This window comes from Notamacropus eugenii, chromosome 7, assembly GCF_028372415.1.
Source record: "Notamacropus eugenii isolate mMacEug1 chromosome 7, mMacEug1.pri_v2, whole genome shotgun sequence".
Lineage (NCBI taxonomy): Eukaryota > Metazoa > Chordata > Mammalia > Diprotodontia > Macropodidae > Notamacropus > Notamacropus eugenii.
Genome location: NC_092878.1, coordinates 57,437,871 through 57,459,311, shown reverse-complemented (window position 1 = coordinate 57,459,311; position 21,441 = coordinate 57,437,871). Strand labels below are relative to the sequence as shown.

The window sequence follows — 21,441 nt, the reverse complement described above, 5'->3', positions numbered from 1 at the left end:
CCAGGCTTCTATTCAGCTTGATTCAATTCAGCAGACATGTATTAAGTACTTTCTATGTGCCAGGTACTGTGCTTGCTGCTGAAGGTATAAAGACAAATAAGAATCAAAGTCCCTGCCCTAAAGAAGCTCATATTGTACTGGATACTGTGACATGTTAACAGATAATTAAATACAAAATAATTTGAGCAGGTGAGGAACACTAACAACTAAGAAGATCAGGAAGGATTTCCTATAGGAAATAGAATCTGAGCTGAATTTGAAAGGAAGCTAGGTATTGTAAAAAGTGATGGTAAGGGGGTGGCCTTCTGGGTGTATGAGACAGCTTTGGCAGAGACAGGGAGGGAAGATATGGAATGCTGAATTCAGGTAATGGCAAATAGGCCATGTAGACCAAAAAAATGTATAAAGAATAGTAATGCAAAATGTCTGGAAAGGTGGTATGAAAACATATTAAAAAGGACTTTAAATGCCAAGCTGAAAGGTTCTTATCCTAGAGTTGATAGGAACCCATAGAAAATTCTTAAGCCATGAGAGTAATGTAGAAAAACCTGTGCTTTTCAGAAGATTATTTTTGATAGTTTTGCAGAATATGGTTTGGAGAAGGGAGAAACTAGAAGCAAAGAGACCAATCAGGAAACTCTTATAATAATCTAGGTGAGAGAGGTAAAGGCAGAGGTAATGCAGTGGTTGTGTAAGTGGATACAAGAGAAGAAATACTTTAATGGAGAACTGACAAGATCAGGCAGTTGATTGAATATTAAGGATGAGGGAGAGGAAGGAATTGAAGAGGACTTAAGATTGTGAACTTAAGTGACTAGAAGAGTAGTGGTGCACGCAAGAAAAATAGAGAAGTTTGGGGGATGGGGTGGTTTAGAGAGGAAGATAATGAATTCTGTATTGAATCTGCCAAGTTAGAGATACTTGTGGGACATTCTGGTAGAGATGTCTAGTAGGCAACTGGTGAAGTTAGTTTGGAGCTTAGGAGAGAGATTTGGGTCAACTGTATCTGTCTAGTAGGGCCAGAAGCCAAATTGCAAGAGTTTGAGAAGGAATTTGGAGGTGTGAAGTAGAGGCAGAATTTAACTGGGAAAGGAAGGAGAGAGATGACAACAGCTTGAGAAAGCAGGCAATGAGATCTTTTTTTTAACTGAAAAAAAACTATTTTCAGTTTTGATTTCTCTCCCATCTCCTTGCCCTTCTTCCACTCTTTTAAGAAGGCAAGAAACATATTCCCACATTAGCCATGTTGTGAAAAAGAAAGTGAAAAAAGTATTCTTCAATCTGCCCTCAGAGATCATCAGTTCTTTCTCAGGAGGTAGAAAGCATTTTTCATCATGAGTCCTTAGAAATTATAGTGAATTGTTATATTGATCAGAGTGGCTAGGAAATAGGAAAACTCTTTCAGTGTTGTTATGATATTTCTGTTACTGTGTATGATGTTCTCCTAGTTCTGTTCACTTCATTGTCCATCAGTTCATATAAGTCTACCCAGTTCTTTCTGAAACCATCCTCCTCTTCTTTTCTATGGCACAATAGTGTTCCATCACTATCATATACAGCTTGTTCAGCCATTCCTAAACTGATAGATAGCCTTCAGTTTCTAATTCTTTGCCACCACAAAAGAGCTGCTGTAAGTATTTTTATACATATGGGCCCTTTTATTTTTTTAGGGCATAGAACTAAGAGTGGTATTTTCGTGTGAAAGATTTACATAGTTTTATAGTCCTTTGGGTATGTTTCCAAATTGTTCTCCAGAATGGGTTGGACCACTTCACAGCTCTACCAATAGTACATTAATGTCCCAATTTTTCCACATCCCCTCCAACATTTGTCATTTTTCTTTTCTGTTATGTTAGTCAGTCTGATAGGTGTGAGGTGGTAGCTTGGAGTTGTTTTAATTTGCATTTCACAGAGTATTTTTAAATATGACTATTGATAGCTTTGACTTGTTCTGAAAACTGCCTGTTTATATCCTTTAACCATTTGTCAGTTGGGGAATGGCTCTTATTTTTATAAATTTGCCTCATTTCCCTATATATTTGAAAAATGAGACTTTCATCCAAGAAACTTGCTATACAATTCACCCCACACCCGTCCCCCCAGTTTCCTGCTTTCCTTCTAATTTGACTGCCTTGTTTTTGTTTGTGCAAAAACTTTTTAATTTCATGTAATAAAAATTACATATTTTACTTCCCATGATCCTCTCTTTTATTTGGTCATAGACTCCTCTTATCCATAAATCTGACAGGTACATTTTTCCATGCTCCCCTGATTTACTTATGATACTACCTTTATGTGCCTAGTTTCTGCGAAACTGGTCTCCAGTTTTCCCAGCAGTTTTTTGTCAAACGATGAGTTTTTACCTCAAATGCTTAGATCTTTGAGTTCATCAAACACTAGATTATTGTGGTAATTTACTGCTATGTATTGTGCACTTAATCTATTCCACAGAACCACCACTTTGTTTCTTAGTGCCAAATTCTTTTGATGATTACTGCTTTGTAATATAGTTTGAAATCTGCTACTGTTAGGTTGACTTCCTTCAGATTTTTAAAATTGATTCTCTTACTGTTCTTTTAGGAATTTGGTAGGACTCCTCCCTTACCTGTTTTTCGAAACCGTTTATAATATTGGAATTAATTGTTCTTTAAATGTTTGATAGAATTTGCTTGTAAATCCAACTGGTCCTGGTATATTTTTCTTAGAGAGCTCATTTATAGATTGAGTTTTGAGCTTGAAGAAAGCCAGGAAAACTCATAGGCAAAGATGAGGAAAGAGAGCATTTCAGACATGGGGGATAGGCAGCAAAAAGTCATAGTTAAGAGATAGAGTGTGTCCTCTGAAAGGGAGGGCCAGTGTTTCTGATGGTAGAATTGTTGGAAGTGTGAAGTAAAGTGTAAGAAGACTGGTAAAGTATGAAAGGCCAAGTTATGAAGGGTTTTAAAAACCAAAGAGTTTTATTTTTGATCCTGGAGATTATAGGGATCCATTGGAGTTTGAGTAGAGGAGAATAACATGGTCAGACCATGGCTTTTGAGTGAAGATGGATTGGAATGGGGAGAAACTTGAGGTAAGAAGACCAACTAGAAGGCTATTGCGATAGTTCAGACTTGAGATGATAAAAGTCTGCACTAAGGTGGTGTCTGTATAGGCAGAGAGAATGGGGGTGTATACGAGAGATCTTATGAAGGTAAAACTGACAAAACTTAGAAATAGATTGGATATGTAGAGTAAGTGCAAGTTTGGAGTTGAGGATTATGCCTTGATTTAGAGAGATGACTGGGAGGATAGTTGTACTCTCCATAGTAAGAGAGAAATTTGGATTAAAAGAGGGTTGGGGAGAAAGATAAAGAGTTCAGTTTTGGATATGTTCAGTTTTAAATGTCTGCGTGGCATCTAGTTTGAGGTATCTAACAGGCAGTTGTCTGGAGCTCAGGAGAGAAGTTAGTCTGGATGTATAGGTTTTGGAACTATTTGCATAGAAATGATAATTGAGTCCATTATTGCTGATGAGATCATTAAATGATACAGACCAAAAGAGAACCCAGAACAAAGCCTTAGGGTACATCCATGGTTAGTGTGTGTCACCTGCAGGAAGATCCAGCAGTAGAGAACAAGTCAGGTAGGGAACCAGGAGAGAGCAATGTCACAAAAACTTAGAGAGGAGAGTATTCAGGAGAAGAAGGTGAGGAAAGAAGAAAACAGTATTGCAGATTGCAGAGGTTAAGGCCATTATATTTTACAATGAAGAGATCATTGGTGACTTTGGATTTCAGTTGAATATTGAGGTTGGAAGCCAGGTTGCAGAAGATTTAGAATCCAGTGAGAGGGGAAGAAGATGCTTTCTCAGGAAGCTTTTAGATGAGAAGGGGAGATGGGATATAGAATGATAGCTAGCAAATGAAGGGTTTTTAAGGATAAAGGAGACAGAGGCATGTTTGTAGTCAGCGGTAAAAGAGCCAGGAAAGGAGAAATTGAAGTTTGTGATAGAAGGTACAATCTTCTGGGGAAAATGGGGTGGGATTAAGGATACATGTATAAGGATTTTCTTTGACAAGAAGGGTCTTGTCTTCATGAGAGAAGGTGTGAGGGAGGAAATGGTAGAGTGATTTGAGAAGAGGAGGAAGAGTATAGAAAGCTTGAGGGGGTAAGGAAAGAATTGGAATTTTAAAGTTATATCAGAGAAGAATAAAGGGAATATCATACAGCAGGAAGGGCCCAGTCAAGGTTAGATGTCATACATTAATTCTAGAGCCTACCTGGAACCTGTCCCTACAGATGGGGAAGTGAAAAGGATAGAGTTCCTCTCCGACAAGAAGCTCACTTTTGTTGAAGAGCAAGTATTCATGTTTCTTTTCCCTGTTTTTCTTTCTCCTCAGTACTTTGAAACAGATGATCCAGAGTTTTATAAATCAAAGGTTTGTTTCATTCTCAACAATGACATGAGTGAAATGGAACTGGTTTTTGCAGAAGAGAAATACAACAAATCAGGGCAGCTGGATAAGGTGAGAGGCAGCCTAAGTCCCTTCTTTGTACTAAATATTGAGAAGGATGGGAGCTTCTTCCTTAATGTTGCAGTAATAAAAGATCAGTCTAGCTATTGGTCATTGAACAAATTGCTCCTTTTACCAGTTGGTGTAGCCTTGTTGATCCCCTCTAGAGAAAAGAGATGCAATGGGGGGGGGGGGGGTAGGAATCCTAGAATTTTAGTGCTGAAAGGAATCTTAGGAATCATCTTTTATTCCTTTTATAGAATAAGAAACTGTGATTTGCCAGTGGTCCTACAGTTACTTAGTGGTACAGCTGGGGTGAGAACCTATGCTTCCTAACTTCAAGTCTTGTTCTTATCGCTATACCTTTGGAGAAAAGAGTCCAGAAAAGTTTAGGAAAACAACTATCCCCACTTTGGGAACTCCTTGTAATTCTATAGCCTGAGGTGTCAGAATTCTTTAGACCATCTATCACTTCTCCTTTCTGTAATATTTTATGACACTCTTTGCCCCCCTGTCTTCTCTACTTCCTATGTGGCCTGTAGACTCATGGGTTAGTTGAGGAATAGACATTATAAGTAAGTGAGATCAATGGTGTTTGAATCTTTGACTACTGAGACGTTGAGACATTCAGCGGTAAGTTTGGTAGGATTCCCTTCTGCAGCACTGTCCCTGTAATACAGCTAAAACAAGAAAACATACCCAGAGATGCAATCTGTAGAAATTACCACTGCTGTAACAGAAATAATGAAGAGGCTTATTGAACGTGAGGAAATGTACTGAGATGTGAGTTTGATGAACAGTGAGAACTTGTAGTGAAGTGCAGTGGTAGAGTCTTTGTAGAACATCACCATTTTTACCATTCCTCAAGTCTCATTCTTGTTTCAGGTTGTAGAGCTGATGACTGGGGGAGCTCAAGTCCCAGTCACCAACTCAAATAAAACCTTCTACCTAAATTTGTTGGCACAATATAGACTGGCCAGTCAAGTTAAAGATGAAGTGGAACATTTTTTGAAAGGTAAACTTTTGTGTGCCCTTTTTGGTTTGATAGCTATAGCACCCTTAATAGCATTGTAGATTTGACTTGAGTTTGGCTACTCTGTTTCAGGCCTTAATGAATTAGTTCCTGAAAACCTTTTGGCTATTTTTGATGAGAATGAACTCGAGGTAAGTGATTAAATTCCTGAGACCCTGCTTTTATTCCTGGTACCTAGCATATAATACCTGGCACATAGTAAAACTTTAGTAAATGTTTGTTGAATTTGATGAGCAATTTTTTGGGGGGTGTCTGATATGGAATACAGTAGGAAAGCTTTTTATAGGGGAGTCACTTTTACTTTTGTCACAACCTTCTCTTCACGGAACACTTTAATTCTTTCTTGCTTCATCCTATAGTAATGGAGACCTTAAAAATGGCCAGTTACCTATAAAGGGTGATCATGTTGAATGAGTAGATGATGCAAATGAGTTGACATCTGTTCTGTTGAAGATGGTGTTAACTTGGCTGCAATCACAGATCCTTCGAGGCACTTAGGAATAGAAGGAAAGGTTTATTTTATGGTGGCCAGGGTTTTCCTAAAAACCTTGGGAGCTTTTGAAACTTCAGTAACTTATGTGGTGGATCTGATAATATGAGCCTGGAAGCAGCATTTAAAAGCAGGCTTAATGAGCTGGACACGATGTGTTTTTATTTCAGATCCTGTGACAAGCACAAAATACTTACTGTAGGTGAGAAGGCAGACTGTCTCCTTGATGAATAGAATTGAAGTTCATACTATCTGTGAGAAGAACATTCAGATGATTTTTTTCATACCTACAACCTAAGTGAAGTTCATACCTGAAAAGCTTAGGTTTTTTAAAGAAAGGCTTTGATTTTTTTATAAACACTATGCATCCTGCATAAAAGGCTGCTTTGAGGCATTGGGGAGGGGTGGGGTTACAGATCAGGGCCTCAGTAGCCTTGTGTTGTACTTGTTAACAGAATTTTCTTAGATCATGGTAATAGTGGTGCCTTTTGGGTGGACTCTAATACACTCATGTTTTTATTATCCCTAGTATAGTATAGTTTTCCACTTATATGATTGAAGGAGGGGACGCTAAGAGCTAAAGTTGAGAGAATTAAAGTTTAATTTTAAAATGACTACAGACAGGAAGGAAGGCATATCAGAAACAATCAGGGTTGGTTTGAGTGCTTCCATTGAGACAGGAGCACCTCCTTGCTTCCTTTAGTGCTCATAATCTGCTTGGCAAGGCCCAGAGGAAGGCTAAAAGAACTACTGTTGATGCCTTATCCACTCTTGTTATTTCTTCACAGAAGTAACTAGCAATTACTGTTTTGCTCCTAAGACCTTTGATGTTAGGGTTATGACCTTGCCTTTTTTCTCCTAAAATTTTCAGTTACCTTATTCTCTTGAGATATCATCTCTTTACTTGCGATTTTTGCATGTTGGTCTAGGAAATGGATAGCATTTAAGTATATTTTAATCTTTGGTGGTATCATTGGTTAGATAGTTCTTTCAATAAAATATAAGGAAGGATCATCTAAGAAAGCCCAATAGGAAAGATTCCTTTTTGTTACAGCACTGTGTTGGTGAGTATGTTCCCATTAATTTTTACCAATCTCCTTCTAGCTGCTGATGTGTGGTACTGGTGACATCAATGTCTCTGACTTCAAGGCACATGCTGTGGTGGTGGGAGGCTCATGGCATTTCAGGGAAAAGGTAAATAGAAAAAACTTTTGAAATTAAAAAAAATTTTAATATTTTGTTTTTATATCATCTTTATTTCCAAACCTAACCTTTCCTTACTCCCTGAGCCAACCTTTGTAATTAAAAATAGGCATTTTTAATAGGAGAAAAAGTAGCTGTTCAGCAAAACTAACCAAATCATCAACTGAGTTTTGCCAGATCATGCAGTTTTCTATAGTTGTCCACCTCTGGACTGAAAGGTGGGGAATACATTTTTCCATCTCTTCTTTGGAACCAAGCTTGGTCTTTATAATTATATGATTTGATTAGTGTTGTAGGGCTTTTTGTTGTTGTTATTGTTCAGAAAGAAATTTTGTCATTAGCTACTCTTTCTTAAATGAACAAAGGTAAAAATTATACCTCATCATATACATCATCATATTGTACCTCATCCCACCTTGCCATTTGGGAAACAGATTTCAAAGTGGAGACACACTGGAGAATTCAGAATAAGAGGCGGTATAGAAGGTTAAAGGGGATCAGATAAGTATACATATTTAATGGAAAGGAATGAAAAGTGGAAGTAAGGAGATTGAAATGTTAGAGGAACAGAATCTATAAGGACTTTCCTAGTGCATACATCAGGAAAACAGGAAAGTAAACAGTAGGAAATAAAAATAATCAGCCAGCTGATAAATCTTCATAGAAAAGGTTAATTACAGCGTTTGTTGACTACTGAAGAAGACAAGAGTGAGGCTTGCTACTTTCAGTCAAGGGATTTTGAGGTAATTATTCAGTCAGCAATTTATTAATAAGCACTTATTTTGTGCTGGGCACAGAGCTAAGTGCTTGGGATACAAAAAAAGACAAAAATAATGTTTTTACCATCAGGGAAACGACATTCTAATGGAGGAGAAAACCTGTACATAGCTAGGTACAAACATGATACAGAGAAAATAGAAGGTAATCCCAGAGGAAAGACATAGGTAGCTAGGGGGACTGGGAAAAGTCTCTTGCAGAATGTGGGATTTGAGACCTCACGAATGAAGCCAGGGAAACTACTAGACAGGGCTGAGGGGGCAGAGTGTTCCAGGCATGGAGGACAAGCCACTAAAAAGAGTCAGAAGAGGGAGGGCCATGTTTGAGGAGCAGCAAGTGGGCCAGGGCAGCTGGATTATAGAGTGTGTGTGGAGGGTGAAGAGTAAAGTGTAAGAAGGAATGTGGAAAGGGGCCAGATTGGGAAGGTCTTCCAATGCCAAACAGTTGCTTTTGGCACCATTCTACTTCCTGAGTAGGATGAGATTCCCTCCTAGTCTTAGAATGAAACAGTCCTATCACCAGTGCTTTGTACACATGCAGCAATTAGAGCTAATCTTAGAAGAGGTCATTAGATATAATCCTTCCTTTCCTTATGCTTTTGAAATAGCAGCTGTCATTGTTACCCATGTAACTCCTGAATATCCCAGAATTTATTCTTCTATTCCCTAAACTATCGGTGATCATCCTTGGGATAAGTTCGTTTTTCTTGATTTTTCTGACCCTGTGCTGTTCTTGCCAGGTAATGAGATGGTTTTGGACTGTGGTCTCCAGCCTCACACAGGAAGAATTGGCAAGGCTGCTTCAGTTCACAACTGGTTCCTCTCAGTTGCCACCGGGAGGCTTTGCCGCCCTCTGTCCCTCATTCCAGATCATTGCAGCTCCAACACATAGCACGCTACCCACTGCACACACATGGTAAGTGTTGGACCATAAATGGCATCCTTTTGGAAGAACTTCTTTCCATCACTTGTCCTATGTGACCAGTCATCAGTAATATAATTTAATTGATTTTCTTCTTGCCTTACAGTTTCAACCAGTTGTGCCTCCCTACATATGACTCATATGAAGATGTGCACAAAATGCTGCAACTGGCCATCAGTGAGGGCTGCGAGGGCTTTGGCATGCTCTGATCCACTCTTCTACTGTCCATCTGACCCCTGGGTTCTCTAGAGTGCCCTGGGTGCACAGTTTCCATTCAGGCAGCATAGACATAACCTTCAGCCCTCAGGGCAGACATAACAGTCAGCCAGAAGATGTTGCATGCTCCCCTATTTCTGGAGTATTTTGCCACCTGTAGGCCTTGTCCCTAAATCCCATATTTTTTACTTCTCCTCACCATAGGCCACTTCGGTATGGTACATAAATATTGAAAGTTTTTGGCATGTTATCCATCTAAGAGAAGAGGAATTCCATTTGGTCCTCAGGGAGCAGAAGATCTCTCTAGTTGGGACTACCTGTCTTGTAGAAGGCTGTGCACCAAGGGCTCTTGAGCTCCGTTGGACATCTGGCTTGCTGGAAGCCTTAATATCTGCCCATGCCTTGCTCCAGCTCCCTCTGCTAATGCTCCCCAGTGGAACCCTCTTTTCTCTTCCCTCTGGGATCTGACACAACCTCAAGACCTTCTCTTTGGAAAGGACGCTATCTTTTCTCATCAGGAGCAGAGAGAATCATAGTATCTGCTATAGGAACTGACCAGTCTGACTGGTCATTGCTTTGTTTCCCTGCACAAAGCAGGCATACATAGGCCATAGCGTTGTACTACCTCTAATGGAAACTGGCAGCACAGAGGTGCCCTTCTCCTCATGTCACATGACACTGGGGACAAAACTGGAAGAGGAACTGCTCTTGTAAGCATTTCCAGAAGAGCTCATGAAGCCCCAGGAGAGTTCTTTTCATGGTTTTTTTGTTTTTGTTTTTGTTCCTTTCCTCCCTCCCTTGAATTCAGCCCCGGTGAGGAAAGCAGACTGAGTTTAGGATATATAAAAAGGTATAGCTACAGTCTCCCAAGTTGAACATAATGGTTATATCTTGACTTTTAGCTGTAGTAGAATCAAGGGGCATTTTGGAGTGCATGGCTGACTTGGAGGCCACTGACACTGTGCATTGGGTTTCTTTTTCCAGAGAAGTTCAGCTGAATCTGTTCACTTTCCTCCATGTTGCACAATCTGCTATGTTCTGTGAATCCATCTTTGCATGGCACTAGTATCTTGTCCTAAGACCCTGCTGGAGAAAATCTGGCATAGGGATCCTATTTATTATCTATTTCATTTCTACTAGAGAAAAATTTCTAGCCAAGGATTACTATCCCTGGAGACAGGAATTCCTTTTTTTCTTAACATTTTCCTCATTTTGGGAACACTGAGGCAAGGAGAAAGGGATCTAGAGTTCCTGAATTATGGCACACTACTGACCTATGGTAAAGCTTCCTATGTTCTTTCTCTCAGGTTCAGGGCACTGAGAATGTGCCTAAAAGAGACCTGCTTTAATAGTAAGAGTTGAACTGTATCAGTGCCTTCCCCTTACGGGCAAGGGGGAAAGAAACAAAGAAGGTATGAATGCTAGTTTCTGAGAAGCTCTGCGTGGAGTGTCTTGATTGGTGGAAACTGGCAAATATCTCTTGAAAGAATTTATTGCAAATTTGAATAATAATAATAATAATTGCAAGATTAGAGATTTCTCCCATTTGAAAAGTTTACATTTTCAAGGATGTTTGGCTGTGAGACCCCATTCCCAGTGGAGCTCTCTACACCAAGAATACCACAAAAACCAGCAAGTTCACCAGACTCCTAAGAAGAGGCAGAATTTATGGCAGGGCCTCAGCCTCCTGGGAACTTCCAGGTGGGGACCAGGAGGGACAAGCCCCCTCGCCCCTACTCCTTGCCCTCTCCCTGAGCTGCTATAGCTCCTCTGTGGCTTCATTTGTTCTTTCTCCACCAGGGTGCTGTCCTCTCCCATCTGCTGGAGCCAGAATCCTGCAGCTGGGGCCTTAGCACTCCTAGATTCTCCATGCCCTATGTTTACTGCTCTCCTCAGGGACCCAGACAAGGGATTGCTTCTTGCCTTAATCCTCTTCCAGTAGGATGTAGGAAGGCAGGTATAGTCACCACCCTGGAAAACAGGAGCATCCCTTCATCCCTCAGGCCAGATAGGGGTTTCCAGCTTTGGGCATATGGACTGCCTGTGTGATTTTCCTGTGGTGGACCCTCTTCTGGATCCCCTAATCACCATTCCAGTGGCCATTCAGAGACCTTCTGCTGGGAATTAAGATTATTTCCTTGACTCTGTCCTGTAAAGCTTTTGTTTTAATTATCATTTAGGGGGACTTGGGTCCCATAATAGCTCTCTAAAGTCAGCCCCATACCTGTAGTGGGTCATCATTGTCTTCTGGTTCATGAAACCCTTTGGTACTTACTGTCTATTATTCTCTTTTTTCCAGCCTCCAGTTTACCCTGCTCCTTCATTCAGTCCAAAAAGGCTCTTGGTCCTATCTGATCTTCCTGTCCTTGGCACTTACCAGTGGGGGAAGATGGTATAGAATATTGAGGGAAAGGCTAATAATTTTTTGGCAGTACTTGATATGTATTTTTTTGGTCGGCACTTCTATTTATTTCCTTGTGACTGCGGTGCTTTGGGGGTAACTGAGTTCACAACAAAGAATAAGGCTGCATGTTTCAGGAACTTGAGGCAAGGGCCAGTCCTTGCTGTAGATTGGCCAGGCTGGGTAGCGTTTGATCTGCGCGGGCAATTGCAGCTGATGGTGTAAATAATGTGTACAGTAAATAAAAGTTTAAAAGAAAGAGTAAAGAACGTGTGTGTTGTTTAAAACAGAGACTTAGGATTTCTGTAAGCAGTGTTTAAAATCTCTTAGAAGTTTTAAAAGAAGTGTTAAAGATTGTTTTTACGTGTAACTGGGGAAAAATAAAATGCTAAATAAACTTTTTAAAATTTTAGCTAAAAAATAATCTCTTAGAGAACCTCGAATCACCTGGGCTAGCTACAGAGAAGGCAGCTGTGTGAGACTGTCCAAAGAGGCTCTGTGTCTTGGGAACTAAATGGAAAGTCCTGAGTGAAGGAGGAAGAGGACTCATCTACCTAGAGCTGGAAGGACGTTAGAGGTCATTTGATCTAACCTAATTTTCCAGATGAGAAAACTCAAGACCCAGAGAAGAAGGAAGGGTTCAAATCCAGGTCCTACCTCCAAATTCACTGCACCACATTGGAGTGGGTCTTTATGGAGAAAGCATCCATGTTACAGAGGAGATAAGAAATGAATTATTTTTCCTAAACTCATTAACACAAATTCTTCATGTATACATTTGAGAGCTACTGCCCTCAGTATGAAGCAGAATGCACATGAGAATGACAACATCTTGTTCGTACTTCCTTTCTAGCTAGAGGAGGGAACATTGTTGAGCCAGTTTGTTAAGAGTCTATAGATGTAGAAAGAGGACAGTGTTGGACAAAGTGGAGGAAGGCTAATGGTTGATTTCAGCCGTTTCTGTTTTTTCTCAGTAACTCATCGGTGTACAGGTGTAAGGGAGGACTTTCACATAGTTTAATTGTAGGGATGGACATGATTCTGGCTCTTGTGTATCCTTTCATATGGGCTGTTTAGGTCAGGCAGTGAATGATGTAAACAGCAGGTGACTAGACTGTAGCCAGTACTTGCTGAGTATTTGTTTTCATTAACACATGAGTTAACACATTAATTTCTACACATTTATTAAAAAAAAAAAAAAAACTAAGAAGTTGAAGGGTAGGACTCAGGTGCTTGCTGTAGAAGAGAAAGAGAAGGAAATAAGCGTTTCTGTAGTGCCTGTGTTCTACTCCAGGCACTGTGCTAAGCACTTTGTACAAACATTATCTCATTTGATCCTCACAATAACCCTGCAAGTAGGTGCTATTATTTCCTTCTCATTTTACAGTTGAAACTGAGGCAAACAAGTGACTTATCCAGGGTCACACAGCTAGTCAGAGTCCATACTTGAACTCAGGTCCTCCTGAAGCTAAGTCCCTCAGCATTCTATCCGCTACACTACCAGATACCAGTGTAATCCACAGAAATTTCTTAACATCTTTGCTTGGCCTTGTGCCTGACTAAAGAAGAAACCCATTCCTTTTTCTTCTTGCTGAGTGCTTTGAGCTTGGCCAAAAAACAAGTAGTGTTTTCAAAGCAGTGTCAGTTTGTTAACACAAAGAGATGTTTTGTAAACAGAAGAAGCAGAGTCCTTTGGCCTAAGTTGCAGGTGACCTTAACAGAGAGGGAAAAGGAAGCATCCTGTGTTTTTCAGGTGAGTGATTAATAATGATTGTATTCACTGTTCCTTCCTTGGCTGTGTCCCTCTGTGTGACACGAAAGACTTTTAAAAAATCTTAAATGTTTTATTGAAAACTTAATCATGAACTTGAGTACAACCATCTGAACTTGTTTATTAGCTGTTTATAGTTCATTTCAAGGAATAAGATCTTTTTTGTGTGTGCATATTGCTACTTAGTAATCTTCCTCTTCAATACAGGATGACATTTTCTTTAAATTTTTTTCTTGATTATGGATTTGACATCAACAAATGGGAACATTTCCCTACATGAAGAAGGAAAAAAAGGATCATATTGATACTTCTGTATATCTTATTTGTTTAAATTAAATTTAATATGGTAATTTCCAACACTTCCCTGCCTGTCTGAACTTCCTTCTGTTCCCTTCTGTGTATTGAAAAATTTTTTTCATCAGTGATCTTTTCTTAATTTTCTTCTTTTTTTTTTTGTCATTCTCTAAATCCCACTGCCCCATGAATCCCCTGGGCCTTTTCAGACCCTGAAAAAAGTTCTCATTTAACAAATGAGTGAAAAAGCAAAGCAAATCTGCACATTGGCTATGTCTGAAGTTTCATATCTCATTCTGAACTACTAGTCCAAAACCGTTCTATTAAAAGAGAATTATGATTAATTATCAGTTTTCTGGAGTTGGGATTGGTCATTGCATTTATCATAGTTCTTAAGTCTTTCATGGGGCAGCTAGGTGACTCAGTAGATAGAGCACTGGGCCAGTCAGATGACCCGAGGTCAAATCTGGCCTCAGACACTTAGTAGATATGTGACCCTGGGCAAGTCACTTAACCCTGTTAGCTTCTGTTTCCTCATTTGTAAAATGAGCTGGAGAAGAAAATGGCAAACCACTCAGTATCTTTGCTAGGAAATGTCCCAAATGGGTCATGAAGAGGGAGATAAAATGGAAATGACTGAATAGCATAAGTCTTCAATGACTTTTCTTTACAGTATTATAGTCATTGTGTAAATTGTTCTAGTGCTGTTTCACTCTTATCAATTTATACAAGCCTTCCAAGTTTCCCCTGAATCTGTTTCATAATTTCTTGTGGGATTATATTTCATTATATTACCTTACTGTGATTTGTTTGGTCATTCCAAGATTGATTGGCACCCACTTTGTTTCTAGGTTTTCATTATTAAAAAAAAGTCCTGTGTAAGTACTTTTGCACATATGGGTCCTTTTTCCTCTTTCTTTGACCTCTAGTTATGTTGTTTGGTCTTTGTTTTGAGGACTGGTGACATCATGGAGTGATGACTTGTGCTTGCATTGGATTTAAGCAAGACAGAATTGCTCAAAGTCATTAGCCTCGCTTTCCATGAGTCATCAAAGTCTAGTGACAGGACAAAAGTCAAGACAACTGGTGGTCTGTGGTGCAGTGGATCACCTTAGCATCTTTAATGCCTGACCAAGCTCTAAGCACTCTACAATGCCTGCTTCAGGGACCTCCATGGCCATTGGAACAAATTGTTCTCATCTGCCCAATCCACCAGGGGGAAGTCTTCACATGCCTGGTGTAGACATCCTCCTAAGGTTTCTAAGGAATAGAGGAATGAGCACATTCTATATTTGGCAAATGGCTTGTACAAAAGCATTGAGAGAGGAAATAGAACTACCAGTTTGGAGAATAGCGAACCAATTTGGTTAAACCGTAGAACACACACAATATATGAAAAAAGTTTGGAAAGGTATATGGGAGCCAAAATGTGATGGGCTTTAAATGTGAAGCTGAGGATTTATTGTATATTGTCCTATTATGCCTAGTAATGATATCTCTGAATCAAAGGACAGCTAATAACTTTGGGGATATATGGGATCAAATTACTTTATAGTTGGAGCAATTCACAGTTCCACCAGCAGCGCATTAATGTATCTGCCCTTCTGCAGCTCCTCTAATAATTGTCACTATCCTTTTTTGTCATCCTTGTCAATAGAAGTGTGAGATAGAACCTGAGAATTGTTTTAATTTGCGTTTCTCTTAGTAGTAATTTGGAGAATTTTTTCAATATGGTGCTTGAAAGCTTGCCTTAGAGAACTGCCTATCATATCCTTTGGCCACTTATCTCTTGTGGTATGGCACTTGTTCTTATATATTTGAAACAGTTTACTACACATCTTGAATACTGGATCTTTATCAGGAAAATTTTCTGCAAAGATCTTTTTCCAGTTAACTGTTTCCCCTCTGATATTCATTGAAGTGAATTGAATTTGTACAAAAACTTCAATTTTATATGCTCACAATATTCTGTTTTGCCTGTTGTCATGCTCTTTATCACTTGTTTGGTCAAGAACTATCTCCCAAATATATTTACAAAATTTCCTTTCCTGATCCTCCAGTTACTTTATGTGTGATGCTATATATCTTGGTCATATATCTATTTAGTCTGTTTTGATATATTATGTGAGATGCTGGTCTTAACCTAATTTCTGCCAGATTGCTTTCTAGTTTTCCCAGCAGTTTTTGTTGAATGATAAATTTTTATCCCTCTAACCAGAATTGTTAATTTATTGAACACTATGCTACTATTTAATTTCTTCTGTGACTTTTGTACAATTTATTCCATTGATCAACTTTTCTTTATTTTTTTTAATCAAGAACAGTTTTGATAATTACTGTTGTGTATTATGTAGTATGGCACTACTAGACTCCTTTCCTTCTCACTTTGAAAAAGAAGATTCCCGTGGAGCTTCTTGACCTTTTCTTCTTCCATACGAATTATGTTACTATTATTTTTAGCTCTGTAACATTACTTGGGTAAGTTGACTGGTGTTACACTGAATGTGTAAATTAATTTGGGTAGCATTGTCATTTTCATTATGCTGCCAACAACCTAGCAATGAGCATTCGACATCTCTAGTTATTTAGATCTCTCTTTGAAAAGTATTTTGTAGTTGTAACTGTGACTGCTTTGTGTATTGGTCGCCGGACTGTCAGATATGTTACAAATTTTCTAGTTATTTTGGAAGGAATTCCTTTTTTTAAATCTTTGTCTTCTAGGTTTTGTTGACAATATACAGAAAGACTGATGATTTTTGTGGGTTTATTTTGTATCTAGCTACTTTGCTAAAGTTGTTGTTTCATTTAATTTGGAGTTAAATCTTTAGGGCTATGTAATTAAAACATCCTATTATGTGCAAAAGAAAATAATTTGGTTTCCTTTTTGCCTGTGATTATTTCTTCCATTTCTTTTTTCTTACAGTATTACGATAGCTAGCATTTCTCCAACTATAATCAAATAATAGTGCTAACAATGTTGTTCTTTCCTTATTGGAAAAGACCTCTGCTATTTCTCCATTATTGATAATGAGATCATCTTAACATCTGATATTAGATTGATGCTATTTACTATATTAATGGAAGGTCCATTCATTTCTATGCTTTTTGGTGTTTTTAACATAAAGTACTGTTATGTTTTATAAAAAAACTTTTTCTGTACCCCTTGATATAATCTTGGTTTTTATTAGTTTTGTTGTTAAGATAGTCTGTTATGTTTATAGGTTTCCTAATATTGAACCAAACCTGCCTTCCTGATGTAAATTTGACCTGATGATATTGTATACCCTTTTGAATATATTATTTTATCTTCTTTGCCAATAATTTATCAATATTTTTGTATCAACATTTACTGCAGTATTAATCTGTAATCTTGATTTATCTCACTCTGGTTTAGGTATCATGGCCATATTTGTCTCAAAGATGGGCTTTGGTAGGAAGTAGGATTCTTTCATTCCTTATTTTTGTAAAAAATTTATCTAATTTTGGAATTTTTCTTTGAATACTGTTGAAATCCATTTGTAAATCTGATTGATGAAGTTGTTTTTACCCTTTGGAGAGTTCCTTTATTGCTTTTTCAATTTATTGTGTTATTAAAGTTCTTTATTTCTTGTTCTGTTCCTCTAGATATTTTACATCTTTTTGTAAATACCCATTTCATTTAAATGATCAATTTTTGACATATAACTAGACAAAATAGTTTTTAATAATTTTTTATTTCCTCTTTTTTTATAAGTTCTCCTTTTGCATTTTTTTTATTGGTGATTTTTGGCCAGATTTTTCTGGCCTTTTAAGATATAAGATTAGCTAATAGTTTATTCCTTTTTTAAAAAAACATTTTATTTATTATTATTTGACTTGATTTGATTTATCAATTCAGCTAATTTTTTGTTTTTGTTTTTGTTTATTTCTTTGATTTTTCAGAATTTCTATTTTTGTATTTAGTTGAAGTTTTTGGCTTGTTTTTGTAGTTTTAAAAAAACTATCATGCTCAACTCATTGATTTACTCTTGTTCTTTTGTTGATGAAAATATTAGAGATAAACTTTTTCCCTTAAGGACTGCTTTGGCCGCATTCCCAAAATCTTGGTACAGTGTATTGTTATTTTCTTTTGATGAAATTATCTGTTGCTTTTTAAAAATTTATTCTTTGAGCAACTATTTCTTTATGATTAAATTATTTAGTCTCTAAGTTTGGGGTTTTTTTTATCAAGTACCACTTACTAATTATAATTTTATTGTTTTGGAGTTAATAAAGGAAACTTTAATATTTCTGCTTTTATGCATTTATGCATGGTGTTTTTATGCCCTAGCTCATTGTCAGTTTTTGTAAAAAATTGAATGTATCCTAAATTTCTTAAACATATTTCCAAAATTGAACTCATCATTTTTTCCCCAAACTGTTAATATCAAGGGCTCATCATTCTCTCAATCACTAGGCGCACAACTTAGGTGTTATCCCCAATTGCTCACTATTTTCACTCTTCCCTCCCATATCTAATTTGTTGCCAAGTCCTATAGATTCTACCTTCACAGCATCTCTCATATATGTCCTTTTCTGTTCTCTAATACTGGTACCAATATGGTGCAGACTCTCGTGATCTCCTGATTGGATAGTTGCAAGGGTCTTCTGATTGATGTCCTTGCCTCAAGTCTTTCCCCACTCCATTCCTTCTTCCATTGAGATGCCAAAATGATCTTTTAAAGCACAGGTCTGACCATGTCACTCTCCTACTCAGTAAACTCAAGTGTCTTTCTATAACCTCCAGAATCCAACACAAAATCCCTTCATAACTCTCCACAACGCGCATCCAGTCTTCTTATACCTTACTCCCTTCTGTGTACTCTGCAGTCTAGTTACACGGACTTCCTTGCTACTCCTGGGAGGGGATTTTTCATCTCCTGGCTCTGGGCATTTTTGCTCATTGTCCCCCACTCTTAGAATACTCTTCTCCTTTGTTCCTGCCTCCTGACTTCTTCGGCTCCCTTCAAGTCTCAGCTGAAATCCTGCCTTCTTCTAGAGGCCTTTCCTGTTCTCTTTCAATATTCGTACATTCCCTTTAACATTATTTCAAATTTATCCTGTATATGCCTTATATGTATGTACTTACTTGCATGTTTCCTCTCCATTAGAATGTGAAGTGTGCAACAACCATGTTTCTGCCTTTCTTTGTATCTCCAGTGCTTAACATGGTGCCTTGTTGATTGATTAAAAGTGTCATGTTCAACTGAACATGTGTTTCTTTTAGTTCCCATTCGTTAATGACCAGAAAGCTATTATATCCCAGTTTTCTAAAATTAATTCAGTTCTTTAGCTTCTTTCTTATGTTTTATTTAAACTATGAAAGGGGCAAGTTGAATACTCTTCTAGTTTTGATATCTGCTTCTGTTTAGTTAGGTTTATTTTTCCTGTAAGTTCTTAGATGCCTTGTTACTTGTATATGTGTTAAGTATGGATGTTATTTCATTATCTCTAGTTCTTTTAACCATATAATGTAATTTCCTTGCTTATCTCTTTCAGATGTCTTTTTATACTATTGCTTTGTCTGAGATTATGATTACTGATCCTACTTTTTCTGAATTCTGAAAATTTTTCTGAAACATAATAAATTCTGCACCAACTCTTCATTTTAAGCATAAATGATATTTCAGGTGTGCTTCTTGCAAATAGCATGTTGTTGGAGTGCTTTCTAATCCATTTTGCTGCCCTCTTCCATTTTATTGCCAAGTCTATCCTATTTACAGTCATTCTTTTGATTGTTAATTATGTGTTTCCCTTTATTATATCCTCTTTTCCTTTTAAAATCTTTTTTCCACTAGTCCCTCTTATATGAAGAGGATGGAGAAAGAGAAGGAATCTGATCAATAATATCGTCATTTATGGCTGAAGTGGTCTGTTCCTCCTCCTTTGCACTTCTCACCAAGCCGAAATACTTATCTCTGGGTTTTATACTTTGTTACTTTATTTGTAATCCCTCCTTTACTATTCGTGCTCCAGATTTGACGATGTTTCGATCTTCCTTCCCTCTTTAGCTACCCCCCTCAACATTTCCTGTACCTGATTATTTCCTTGTCAAATTTAACGTGTCGAACTCTGTGAATGTGCATGTATTCATATAAGAGTGATGATCGTGAGATGCCTCTTCTCATTTCTCCTTTCATATTTGTATATTCTTTTTCTCATGCCATTTATCTCTGTGAGTTGGTAAGTTGCTTCTCCTTCCTTATTTCTTTACCTCGTCGTCTTTTTCTTCCTTCCACCTTTCAGAACAACAAAATCACATCCAGATTCTATGCCTGTATTTTTTTTAACTTTCTATGACCCTTGAAAACTGGGATTCTGAAGGGACACATTTCTTCTCTATTTGAATGCACATACTTCTCCATCTATCCTTCTCCAATTGTTGAAATGCATTTACCCTTCAAAGTTTCTTTTGTCTCCCATGTTAGCATTTCAAAACTTTTGGTCCAGTCTTTTCATACGGAATTCTTGGATGTCATCTGATTTATTTTATTTGGGGGATGGGGGTGATAATTGGAATTAAGTGACTTCCAAGGTCACACAATTACTAAGTGTCTGAGGCTGAATTTGAACTCAAATTCTCCTGACTCCTGAGCTGGTTCTCTATCCTCTGTGCCACCTAGCTGCCCCCTCCCATCTAATTTATTAAGGGACTCCTTTCTCCCTTCTTGGAGTGTACTCAATCTTGCAGGTTTTTATAATATTGTATTACTAGATTTTCTCTCCTTTACAGAAGTTCCTGTCAGATCTTGTGATACCAATTTTGGTTCCTTGGCACTTGAACTCTTTCTTTCTGTCTAATTGTATTATTTTTTCTTTGATTTGGAAACTAGATCTTGGCTGATCTTCCTGGGTGGTAAACCACACAATTTTTCTCTTTTTCCCAGGAAGAGATTCATGAATTCTTTTAATTTTCACTTTGCCCATTTCTTCCAATAGATCTGGGCATTTTTCTTTTGTCATTCTTGAAATGATATTTCAGTTTTTTGTTTGGCCATTTTTTTTTTTTTTAGGAAGCCTGACAATTCTTCAATTATCTCTCTGTGACCTATTTTTCAGATCAGTTGTTTTTGATAGTAGATACATTTTTCTTGGTTTTTCAACCTTTTGACTTTGTTTCATGGAGTCATTCAGTTCTGAATATTTCTTGGATTGTATACTTCTGTAGTATACATACTACTTAGTATGTATGCTACTTGGATTATTTATTTCTTTGCTAGGCTATTTATTCTCCTTTCCCTTTTTTCTTCCCCAGCTATTATTTCCTTTCTGATTTTCTTTTTTAAATTCACTTTTGTTCATCCATTCCTATAGTCTTTGTGGCCAACTCTGAGCCTGTACTTGTTGTAGAGTTAATCCTTTTATCTAGTATTAATTCTGGGATTTCTATTAGTCCATGATGTTTTTTCATTTTATCCAGTGTTTTCTTCTATTTATATTTTCCCTGGCATGGTTCAGTGCTTTCAAGCTACAATTTGTTTACCAGGGCCTACATTGGCTTCGCGTAAACTTTCTTAGTCTTTTTTATGTTTTGAAAATTCTTTTGTGTAGGTCCTGGCCAGGAGGAGCAGCTTCTCTTTGACTGAGGTACTCATGAGAGAGATAGGCTCCTCTACAACCTTCATGTCACCATTGTTACAAATGAGATGAGGAGGCAAGAAGTGTACTAGGCAGCCTTGATAGCGTTTGGTGGGTGGAGTGGATGGGGTATGATATATTCATGAGGAGTAAGCAGATTTGAATGGCCCAGTGACCTATATGGTATGTGAAAAATCAAGTTGGTTGGCAAGAGACAAGAGCAGGAATTCCAAAGGGCCTTTTTTC

The 21,441-nt window shown here is 37.8% G+C and overlaps 1 protein-coding gene across 11 annotated transcripts in view; it reads left to right on the top strand.

The window, feature by feature from the left end:
* AREL1 (apoptosis resistant E3 ubiquitin protein ligase 1) overlaps positions 1-11,800 on the top strand; it is a 53,974-nt gene extending 42,174 nt beyond the window's left edge. For all 11 annotated transcript variants that reach the window (XM_072622607.1, XM_072622605.1, XM_072622609.1 and 8 more), the window contains 6 exons: positions 4,380-4,505; positions 5,379-5,508; positions 5,599-5,657; positions 7,121-7,210; positions 8,736-8,911; positions 9,024-11,800. In XM_072622607.1, coding sequence (XP_072478708.1) covers positions 4,380-4,505; positions 5,379-5,508; positions 5,599-5,657; positions 7,121-7,210; positions 8,736-8,911; positions 9,024-9,126 — 684 coding nt within the window. In that variant the 3' untranslated portion in view covers positions 9,127-11,800. The remainder of the gene's footprint in view (positions 1-4,379; positions 4,506-5,378; positions 5,509-5,598; positions 5,658-7,120; positions 7,211-8,735; positions 8,912-9,023) is intronic.
* The last annotated feature ends 9,641 nt before the right edge of the window (positions 11,801-21,441 follow it).